At 42.1% G+C, this 12,131-nt stretch overlaps 1 protein-coding gene across 1 annotated transcript in view; it reads right to left on the bottom strand.

Moving 5' to 3' along the window:
* BAZ1A (bromodomain adjacent to zinc finger domain 1A) overlaps positions 1 to 12,131 on the bottom strand; it is a 126,755-nt gene that overhangs the window by 82,413 nt on the left and 32,211 nt on the right. The window contains exons 9-10 of the mRNA XM_073609139.1: positions 4,004 to 4,170; positions 926 to 1,021 (exon numbers count right to left, since the gene is read on the bottom strand). Of these exons, the coding sequence (XP_073465240.1) occupies positions 926 to 1,021; positions 4,004 to 4,170 (263 nt within the window). The remainder of the gene's footprint in view (positions 1 to 925; positions 1,022 to 4,003; positions 4,171 to 12,131) is intronic.

Below are 12,131 nucleotides of genomic sequence, written 5' to 3' on the forward strand. Positions count from 1 at the left end.
AGTCCCCGCCCACTGGGACGCTACGCGTCCAGAATGAGGATACGTCGTGACGTCACCCGTGACCATCGCGCATTCTCACTGCTTCGCATTTACCGTTCGAGCTTGTATACTAGCACTGGTTGAGTGCTCCGTCTGTAAGTGTTGTATTTTAACCTCTTTTCACATTAAATGGTTATCGATACAGAGAGCACTATTTTTTGCCATTTTTTATTTCATATGCACTGCATTGTCCGAGTATCCTGACCCAGTGTTCTGACGGAAGTCTGTGTATGCTGAATCGTTTATATCCAACTGACCCTAAGGGAATGCCTTTAATGACCCTCTGTAATTAAAGGGTCCATTTCATCAGGTGAGAGGCCATTCTGAATATTGGTGGTGGGCTCATCGATTTGTCACCCTTTTCAGCATGCTGTTAGATCATACACGAGTATTGGATCATCATGGACTTTTCTACGTTTTTATGAACTTTGAGATATTTGATAATTACAGTGCTCTGTATATATTGATTATATACTAATCTGTCTCCTATTAGCGCTGCACCATCTGTTTATAATATTGCTTTAGGGATTCGATTTTTGACCCTGGTGTTCAGCTGCTGAATTATATTTAGCACTATCGCACTGATTTACTTTCTATATAATTGTATTAACTCATCTAGTTCTGAGTGAAGATGTCACTTCAATTTCTGTAAACAATAGGCAATTTTCAGCAGGTGGTAGAAGAGCAAAAAAAATAGCCTTACCAGCTGGCTGGATTAAAGACTATGTGATGATATTCACATGCTATATTTCATATTATCAAAAAAACTTTCTATTCCAATCAGAATTTAAAAAAAGAAAAAAAAAAAAAATACAAAACCAGTACATATTCCCTGTATTATTTACCCATGCAACAAGCAGTCTAGCACTTCCAGTAACATACTGACCTTAAGGTCATCACACTCCATATCCTCCCGTCGTTTACTCCACATTTTTAAGCGTTCTGCATATTTTCGTTTCTCTTCACGAATTTTCTCCCTCTCCTAAAATATAGACCAACAAAAATGATTCACTACATCCATCTGCACTGGGACTTATCCTGAGTTAGACTGGTCATAAATGGATCGAAATTCGGCTGGTTCAGCAGGGAACAGACAAATTTTAACACATCTATGGCCATTCCTGCTCAACCGAAGTCAATCTAATAATTTCATTCAATCAGCAGTGGCAGCCCTGATCAGTGTATTCGGCCAGAGGAGTCCCGCAGTTAGAATACAATAGCACAGCATTGAGAAATCCTTCCTTGCTATGAAGGAGGATGACGATTGGACATTATTAACACTTGAATTTCTCTCAACACATGTACTATGCTTCTAAATGTTTCAGTTAAGTTTACTGCATTTATTTTCACTAATGTTGTTTTTATATATTTAAAGTGGTTCTAAAGCCAAAAAATTGACCTTAATGCATACCCTGCATTAGGGTAAGAAATGTTTTATAGCTTACTGTCCATCCTCTTCCCTTTGTGAAGGGGAAAAGAGATCCAGCACTGTGCATGGCTGCATCTCTTCTCCCCTCTCTTCCTCTTCACACCTACTCAGGCAGCAGCAGAAGTCATTAGCTCCTGCTGCTGTCAATCAAATACAGTGGGGAGGAAGCAGGGTGTGGGGCTAATCCCCATTGTAAGTGTGTCAATGAAGCACAGTTCCATAGACGCACACTGCTCGGGAGCGAGCATGCACTGTGTGTCCCCCCACCACCACCATAGCAAGCGGCTTACTATGAAGGCACATGAAGAAGTGGAGCAGCAAAGATCGCTGATGAGGAGGATACCGGCTGCTCTGTGCAAAACTTTTAAAAAGAGCAGGTAAGTATAACATGTTTATTATTTTAATAAAAAAATTAAAAATTCCTTTAGTAACACTTTCATATTTATTATCATTGAGATATTGCTATTGTTCAAAGAGATGGTGCAGTTGTTTTTTGGTCACAGGATATGTGGACTTTATAGTGGCTGCACTTTATTTGTTTTAGGTTTTATTTTATTTTTTAAATCAGAAAAATTGTATTTTTGTCTTGCACAGTACATAAAATAAAACATACAGTGTACAGGAATGTGTCCAAAAAGAGAAAGAAAAAAAATGAACATAAAGCATGGAACATTCCCTTATGCATTAAAGTACAAACTTACACCGTTCAGTGTCTCTATTATTGAGTCGTATTGAATTAACCTAACAAGTAACTAAAGGAAAAGATAAAGTAGATATAGTCTACCAGTGTAGTTCTCATAACCTTTCATGTCTCAACCATGAGTTCAGTCAGTACAGTTTGATTATCACATCTTCACCCCCTTTATGTTTTATTTAAGTCACTTGAAATTTATATAAAAAAGGTGGAACAGTTATTGGACAACACTTTAATTTCACATATTTGTTGCACTTTGATTAAGGTTTTATGGTGGTTCAATCATTCACAATCTTTTTTGGTTGACTTTTAAAAAGGGACAGTGCAACTATTTTAATCTATTTTCATCTAGCTGCTGTAATTTGGCAATTATTCAATGCTTCTGTCCTTTTAAAATTTAAGTACAATTTGTTACACTAAGCGCAGAGTTTTTATTTAGAATTTTAGAACAATTGATATTAAAAAAATAATTGTGTTTAGTGTCACTTTAAACTTGAGTGGGTAGTCAAGCAAGTAAAAACAAACAATGCATGAACCAAGGTCTATAACACAACAGCATTATGTATCTGGTGTGATGTATAATTGATACTTATTTTAATGAATTTTAACACAAATTACATTTTCAAGACCCAAGTACACTGGAGGTTGCCGCTATAAACCCCAAGGAGACTGAAGGTGTATGTGAAATATTTACTCAAAATGTCTGGTTTAATTAAAAAGCTGGATATTGATTTAAAATAAGAAAAATGTAAAAAGAAAAAAAAAAAAAAACACCAGTATGGAATATCCAGAGACAGGCCAAGCTGTATATAGATGCCTAAACAACAAATATAGGCAGCTGCTAATAAACAGCACAAATGCTTTTCTTATATCTTTCCTGATCTATTCTCACAGCTCAACCCACCCAACTCTCTCTAGGTTTAATATGAATATGCAAATTAGAAGTATTTTAGATTTAATTTTAACTTGTTTTTAAGGGGTCTGATGTATTAAAACTGGAGAAAAAAAAAAAAAAAACAGAAACACATAATTAAATTTATTGAATCAATCAGGTTTCACCTTTCAACTTATAGAGCAATTATGAATCGCAGCTGTCACCATGAGCAATTACTTAAAGTAGAACTAAAAGCAAAAAAACACGAGAGAGAGAGAGAGACAGAGAGAGACAGAGACAGAGAGAGAGAGAGAGACAGAGACAGAGAGAGAGAGAGAGAGAGACAGAGAGAGAGAGAGAGAGAGAGAGAGAGAGATTCACCTGCTCTATTAGTCCTGTTTACTATTGTCAAAGAAAGTGAAAGTAAACAAAAATATCACGTTTTGGGTTGTCCCCAGAACAGGAATAGTGGGGATATTTCCCAATGGGGATGCTAGTTTTGGTGACGACTTCTCTAACTTCCTGTTTGGGCTATGGGACAGGAAGTGAAGGGAAGTCTGCCCAATGGGACACGTCAAAAATAAACCTTACAGTGGTTATAACCCTCCCTTGCTCTATTTAAAAGCAAAAAAAAAACAAAATCAATACGATATAACACAATATTCACCTTCATAAATAATGCCAAAATGTTTTTAAAGTTAAAAGAGTAAGGAAGAGTAACAAGCCCCTGTCTGGTTTTTGCTGTGCGACACTGTTATAAAGATTCACCCTCTCTATTTGCTCAGGCAATTGCTTCACATTACAAAGTAAGAGTATAACAAAATTAAGTTTTTTTTAAATAAAACAACTTTTGTTGGAAGCCGATATTTTGTGGTAAATTAATTTCATAAAATTGCACATAGCCAAGCCAAAATAACTGGCCTACATGACATCAGATACAATGTCCCAGCCTCAGCAAAACAATTACCTTGTCTCTTTCTAACTTAATGCTTTCTCGCTCTTCTCTTTTTTTAAGTCTTTCAACTTCAGCAATCTTCTTGACTTCCTCTTTTTGATGTATTTGTTCTTGTCTTTCTCTGGCTCTGGATTTTATACGTTCAGCACGTATACGTCTTATTCTCTCTTTTTCTAGCTCTAAAGGAAAAAAGAAACACACCATAAATAGAATTGTTGTAACATTATTTTCTCTGAGTTCACTAAGAGAAATAGCCTTTGATCGATAGGAAAAGAAAACAGAGGAAGCACAATCTCCTGATAAAGATCAAAGGAGGAAACCACCGCACCCCCTAGGCAGGGGGGAAATAAAAAAAAATCACAACACACAAAAATCTTGTGTTGCATATTTTGCATTTAAAACGCAATATGTACTAACAAAATGCATAAGCTTCCATTTGACATCCTTATGCTTACAGTACGAGGAAATAAAAAGAGAGAGGGGCGCACTGGCCATGTGCATTATCCTTTGTAAAATATTTATGGAATAAAATGATCAAAGAAATTACTCACAAGCAGTTGTAAACCAGGTGCCGTAAAACTCAAACGCCGACTGGCAGCAAGCGGTTATAATGATGAGCGAAGCCTTCCAAAGGTCTTAGAGGAACATACAGGCATCACTACCAGCTAACGCATTTCAAAGGGCACGTCCCTTCTTCATCAGAGCTCAGCAGTGAACCCTCCTTCAGTGGTCCCTGTATATAAAGTGTGCCAAAAGGCACAGTCAATGGGTTAGGGAGGGCACATGGGGCCCCTCCCCCTCAGTGGATCCCTCCCTCCTAGGCTCCTCACTTGTACAAGTGGATATATAAAAATTAGTAGAAAATAAATAAATGAATGAATGAATATAGATGAATACAGAATATATATGGGTATCAGTGTGGTTGAATGCTACCGAAGACAAGGGCTAACCATGGGTGAACATGACATACACACAGTGATAGATGATAAAATGTTGAGCACAGAAAGGTGCAGAGTGGCATGGGCTATGTACACCTGTTAAAAGGGAAAAGAGCCATATGGTTAGCGGGCTAGCGTATGCAAATGGACACTGTACCTTCAGTGTCCGATCTCTGTATATGCGAGCGGCTCGCCAATCATTTCCGGGTATTGTATCCGTGCTGGAACGCACGCCAGTGTGTTTGCGTTCCAGGCAGGAGGAAGAGGCGCGGTGCGCGTCACTTCCTCTGTGCCTGTTGTTGCCTACCGGTGACGTAGGCGGCAGGGGATAGCACGGCACCATGTTGCTGGAGGCAGACTCTCGAGGGGACATGGCTAGTAAAGCATATGATCTACCCGACGTCAGCCTGACTATGGATCTACCTTGCAGATAGTAACTGCACCAATCAAGGGGCCCCAAAGTAAAAAAAACTACTCTTGCTCCCAATAATGTTCTTTATGATCTTGTACAGAATTGTGCCAAAAAGGTAAATTCTCAAAAAGGTAAGATTAGCCATGGTCTTCTTGGAGGTCTTGCTCCTAAAGCCCCAAAACGCTTAAGTACCATCTAACCTATCAGATCAATCTGGCCCAAAGGAGACCATTTCATGACTAGTTCAAAACCCTAGCCTGCCACAAATTGTCTAGGACAGCAAGGCTAAAGCCAAAACTGGCTTTAACTGGAAAACAGACAGGATAAGAATCATAATACTGACTGCTTTTGCCCATTAGTCGATTCCATAAAGGAAGGACCTTTTTCTCTGGAATGACTGTTGTCTTGTCTAGCTTCCAAGCAGGTGGGTCCACAATCCAAAGGGTAGCCCACTTTGTCAGGAGGTCGTCTGCAAACACATTGCTCCGTTACCATTCCGTGTAGTGAAGGCTGGCTCTAAGGCCTTCTTCTACGCCACAAACAAAACAGAATACTCCATCTACACAAATGAGGAACTACTCGACTGTAAGAATACACTGATATTTTACATGACAACTAGTGCATGCTCAAAAAGCACTATGCCTAATCAGGTCAAGCACTGGTAAAAAGATCAGACCTTGTTTTGTGTCCAATATTTGGCTAACAGGTGACACAGTGTACCAAGTGTGCAGCAGTGACTAACACAACACATAAGCTATGTGCACCAAAAAAAAAAAAAAAAGATACCAACCAGCTCCCAGGCAGTAAAAAGGCATTTTTACTAAGACACCCCTAACCAAAGGTACTGCAGTGGTAGTGTTGCAGCAGTGATTAAGTAATAAATTATAGGAAAAATAAAAAATTTGTTTGCACTAAAAACTTTTTTTTATACCTGCTCACTGACTGTTGTGAGGTATTTACTGAACACAGGCCTCCCTCCAACCAGTGGCCCAGTTCCTAATTAACTACTTCCAGCCCAGAGGAGAAATTTGGATTTTTCCTACATCTTACTTGTAAAATCCTTTTCTTGGAGTACATCACAGGACAAAGACATACGGTATATTCATAACTATTTGGGTTATACGCCACCTATAGGTAAATGGACACTGGTAGATCAAAAAGGAAGTCCTCCCCTATATAACCACTCCTATAAAAGGAAGTACTTCAGTTTTGTAACAAGCAATAAATTCACAAAAAGAGGGGAGGGACCTTGGTGTCCTGTGATGTACTCGAAGAAAAGGATTTAAGATGTAGGAAAAATCCAATTTTCTTTATCGTACATCACAGGACACAGAACCGGTTATATTCATAACTATTTGGGATGTCCTAAAGCAATGCCCTTGAGAGGAGGGAGACATCACAGAAAGCTGCCACCAGAGAAGGATTTAGGCCTCATGTACACTGCTACTGGTAAAACGGACGTTTAGGAGCAGTTAGGCATTTGCATAATAGTGCTATATTTACTGCTGAAGAATGGAATGAATGATCCTATAACCAGAATTTTTAAAAAAACTGTTGGATGATCCAAAGGTCTCCACAATCATCAACCACCTCCCCCGAGGATGGAACTTGGCTCAAAAGGGCTTGCAAGAAACCACACTTTTGACGCTCTCAAAGGAAGGGAAGAAGCGGCACCAGCAAAAAAGTGCCAAATGATGCAAGACCAAGAACGGCTCCTTACAAAAAAGAGCCACCAGCTCTGACACTCCACTTGCTGAAGTGATAGCAACCAAAGAAGCCACCTTCCGAGTCAAAGGAAAAAGTTAAAAAAGGTGGCCTCTGGTTCAAAAGGTGGCCTCTGCAAGGACAGTCAAGGGCAAATGCAAGTCCCAAGGACACAAGGGTGGGCTGACAGGCAGGACTGTCTGTGTTACACCCTGTATGAAGTATGAATCAAGGAGTGAGAAACAACAGCCCCTAGAAAAAAAAATGGCTAGGGATGAATCTGACCCTTAATGTTACTTAAGGCCAATCTCACTTCCCTTCCTGATTGGAGAAAGGAAAATAACTCCCACATTTCACTGAACCTGAAAGGGGTGGACCTGCCTCCCCCGGCTGCCTCTCCCTTTTACAGTCATTTAAGCTGGAATTACAGGTAAATCTATAGCAACTATATTAGCAATATATATAATATAATAATACGTAGTCCCCCAAGGATGCAGGCCTAAAACTACGTTGGTCTACCACCATGCATCTCCATTAGGTATGGAAGTACACAGGTACTATACCCAAACATGCAGGTATACAAGTATTCTTGCCCTTCATGCATTTATGTGCGCAGTTCAATGCAACACACATACATATATACACACAGTGGGGACGGAAAGTATTCAGACCCCCTTAAATTTTTCACTCTGTTATATTGCAGCCATTTGCTAAAATCATTTAAGTTCATTTTTTTTCCTCATTAATGTACACACAGCACCCCATATTGACAGAAAAACACAGAATTGTTGACATTTTTGCAGATTTATTAAAAAAGAAAAACTGAAATATCACATGGTCCTAAGTATTCAGACCCTTTGCTCAGTATTTAGTAGAAGCACCCTTTTGATCTAATACAGCCATGAGTCTTTTTGGGAAAGATGCAACAAGTTTTTCACACCTAGATTTGGGGATCCTCTGCATTCCTCCTTGCAGATCCTCTCCAGTTCTGTTAGGTTGGATGGTAAACGCTGGTGGACAGCCATTTTTAGGTCTCTCCAGAGATGCTCAATTGGGTTTAAGTCAGGGCTCTGGCTGGGCCATTCAAGAACAGTCACGGAGTTGTTGTGAAGCCACTCCTTCCTTATTTTAGCTATGTGCTTAGGGTCATTATCTTGTTGGAAGGTAAACCTTCGACCCAGTCTGAGGTCCTAAGCACTCTGGAGAAGGTATTCATCCAGGATATCCCTGTACTTGGCCGCATTCATCTTTCCCTCGATTGAAACCAGTAGTCCTGTCCCTGCACCTGAAAAACACCCCCACAGCATGATGCTGCCACCACCATGCTTCACTGTTGGGACTGTATTGGACAGGTGATGAGCAGTGCCTGGTTTTCTCCACACATACCGCTTACAATTAAGGCCAAAAAGTTCTCTCGGTCTCATCAGACCAAAGAATCTTATTTCTCACCATCTTGGAGTCCTTCAGGTGTTTTTTTTTTTAGGAAACTCCATGCAGGCTTACATGTGTCTTGCACTGAGGAGAGGCTTCCGTCGGGCCACTCTGCCATAAAGCCCCGACTGGTGGAGGGCTGCAGTGATGTTTGGCTTTCTACAACTTTCTCCCATCTCCCGACTGCATCTCTGGAGCTCAGCCACAGTGATCTTTGGGTTCTTCTTTACCTCTCTCACCAAGGCTCTTCTCTCCCGACAGCTCAGTTTGGCTGGACGGCCAGCTCTAGGAAGGGTTCTGGTCGTCCCAAACATCTTCCATTTAAGGTTTATGGAGGCCACTGTGCTCTTAGGAACCTTAAGTGCAGCAGAATTTTTTTTGTAACCTTGGCCAGATCTGTGCCCTGCCACAATTCTGTCTCTGAGCTCTTCAGGCAGTTCCTTCGACCTCCTGATTCTCATTTGCTCTGACATGCCTTGTGAGCTGTAAGGTCTTATATAGACAGGTGTGCAGCTTTCCTAATCAAGTCCAATCAGTATAATCAAACACAGCTGGACACAAATGAAGGTGTAGAACCATCTTAACCACTTGCCGACCGCCTCACGCCTATATACGTGAGCAGAATGACACGGGCAGGCAAAATCACGTACCTGGTACGTGATTGCCTTCCCGCGGGCAGGGGGTCCTATCAGACACGCCCCCGGTGCCAGCGGCGGTTGGCATTTGTCTGGGAGCGTTGAGAGGCGAGGGGGAGGCCATCCGATCGTGGCCCCCCCCCACCTCGCGATCGCTCCCAGCCAATGAGAAACATCCCCTCTGCCTGTACACACAGGCAGAGGATGTGATGTCATCTCTCCTCGGCTCGGCAGTTTCCGTTCCGGCGCCGAGGAGAGAAGACTTCACAGTGAGTGAACACACACATAGTGTAGAACATGCCAGCCACACATAACACCCCCAATCCACCCCCCGATCACCCCCCATCACCCCTCCCCCCCCCTATGTCACACTGACACCAAGCAGTATTTTATTTTTTTTTCTGATTACTGCATGGTGTCAGTTTGTGACAGTTAGAAGTGTTAGGGCAGTTAGTATTAGCCCCCTGTAGGTCTAGGATACCCTCCTACCCCCCCCCCTAATAAAGTTTTAACCCCTTGATCACCCCCCGTCACCAGTGTCGCTAAGCGATCATTTTTCTGATCGCTGTATTAGTGTCACTGGCGACGCTAGTTAGGGACGTAAATATTTAGGTTCGCCGTCAGCGTTTTATAGCGACAGGGACCCCAATATACTATCTAATAAATGTTTTAACCCCTTGATTGCCCCCTAGTTAACCCTTTCACCACTGATCACCGTATAACCGTTACGGGTGACGCTGGTTAGTTCGTTTATTTTTTATAGTGTCAGGGTACCCGCCGTTTATTACCTAATAAAGGTTTAGCCCCCTGATCGCCCGGCGGTGATATGCGTCGCCCCAGGCAGCGTCAGATTAGCGCCAGTATCGCTAACACCCATGCACGCAGCATATGCCTCCTTTAGTGGTATAGTATCTGAAAGCATCAATATCTGATCCGATCAGATCTATACTAGCATCCCCAGCAGTTTAGGGTTCCCAAAAACGCAGTGTTAGCGGGATCAGCCCAGATACCTGCTAGCACCTGCTTTTTGCCCCTCCGCCCGGCCCAGCCCAGCCCACCCAAGTGCAGTATCGATCGATCACTGTCACTTACAAAACACTAAACGCATAACTGCAGCGTTCGCAGAGTCAGGCCTGATCCCTGCGATCGCTAACAGTTTTTTTGGTAGCGTTTTGGTGAACTGGCAAGCACCAGCCCCAGGCAGTGTCAGGTTAGTGCCAGTACCGCTAACACCCACGCACGCAGCGTACACCTCCCTTAGTGGTATAGTATCTGAACAGATCAATATCTGATCCGATCAGATCTATACTGGCGTCCCCAGCAGTTTAGGGTTCCCAAAAATGCACTGTCACTTACAAAACACTAAACACATAACTGCAGTGTTCGCAGAGTCAGGCCTGATCCCTGCGATCGCTAACAGTTTTTTTGGTAGCGTTTTGGTGAACTGGCAAGCACCAGCGGCCTAGTACACCCCGGTCTTAGTGAAACCAGCACTGCAGTAACACTTGGTGACGTGGCGAGTTCCATAAGTGCAGTTCAAGCTGGTGAGGTGGCAAGCACAATTAGTGTCCCGCTGCCACCAAGAAGAAGACAAACACAGGCCCATGGTGCCCATAATGCCCTTCCTGCTGCATTCGCCAATCCTAATTGGGAACCCACCACTTCTGCAGCGCCCGTACTTCCCCCATTCACATCCCCAACCAAATGCAGTCGGCTGCATGAGAGGCATTTTCTTTATGTCCTCCGAGTACCCCTACCCAACAAACCCCCTCAAAAAAGATGTTGTGTCTGCAGCAAGCGTGGATATAGGTGTGACACCCGCTATTATTGTCCCTCCTGTCCTGACAATCCTGGTCTTTGCATTGGTGAATGTTTTGAACGCTACCATACACTAGTTGAGTATTAGCGTAGGGTACAGCATTGCACAGACTAGGCACACTTTCACAGGGTCTCCCAAGATGCCATCTCCCAAGCGTAGGGTACAGCATTGCACAGACTAGGCACACTTTCACAGGGTCTCCCAAGGTTCCACCTGGAACCGGTTACAGTTATAAAAGTTACAGTTACAAAAAAAAGTGTAAAAAAAAAAAAAAAAAAAACAAAAAACAACACAAACAAAAATATAAAATAAAAAAAAATAGTTGTCGTTTTATTGTTCTCTCTCTCTCTCTCTATTGTTCTGCTCTTTTTTACTGTATTCTATTCTGCAATGTTTTATTGTTATTATGTTTTATCATGTTTGCTTTTCAGGTATGCAATTTTTTATACTTTACCGTTTACTGTGCTTTATTGTTAACCATTTTTTTTGTCTTCAGGTACGCCATTCACGAATTTGAGTGGTTATACCAGAATGATGCCTGCAGGTTTAGGTATCATCTTGGTATCATTCTTTTCAGCCAACAGTCGGCTTTCATGTTAAAGCAATCCTAGCCGCTAATTAGCCTCTAGACTGCTTTTACAAGCAGTGGGAGGGAATGCCCCCCCCCCCAACCGTCTTCCGTGTTTTTCTCTGGCTCTCCTGTCTCAACAGGGAACCTGAGAATGCAGCCGGTGATTCAGCCAGCTGACCATAGAGCTGGTCAGAGACCAGAGTGGCTCCAAACATCTCTATGGCCTAAGAAACCGGAAGCTACGAGCATTTTATGACTTAGATTTCGCCGGATGTAAACAGCGCCATTGGGAAATTGGTGTGGTCAGATGCTTTGAGGGCAGAGGAGAAATCTAGGGTCTAATAGACCCCAATTTTTTCAAAAAAAGAGTACCTGTCACTACCTATTGCTATCATAGGGGATATTTACATTCCTTGAGATAACAATAAAAATGATTTAAAAAAAAAATGAAAGGAACAGTTTAAAAATAAGATAAAAGCAAAAAAATAATAAAGAGAAAAAAAAAAAAAAGCACCCCTGTCCCCCCTGCTCTCGCGCTAAGGCGAACGCAAGCGTCGGTCTGGCGTCAAATGTAAACAGCAATTGCACCATGCATGTGAGGTATCACCGCGAAGGTCAGATCGAGGGCAG

This window comes from Aquarana catesbeiana, linkage group LG13 (assembly GCF_042186555.1).
Source record: "Aquarana catesbeiana isolate 2022-GZ linkage group LG13, ASM4218655v1, whole genome shotgun sequence".
In the NCBI taxonomy this organism is placed as follows: domain Eukaryota; kingdom Metazoa; phylum Chordata; class Amphibia; order Anura; family Ranidae; genus Aquarana; species Aquarana catesbeiana.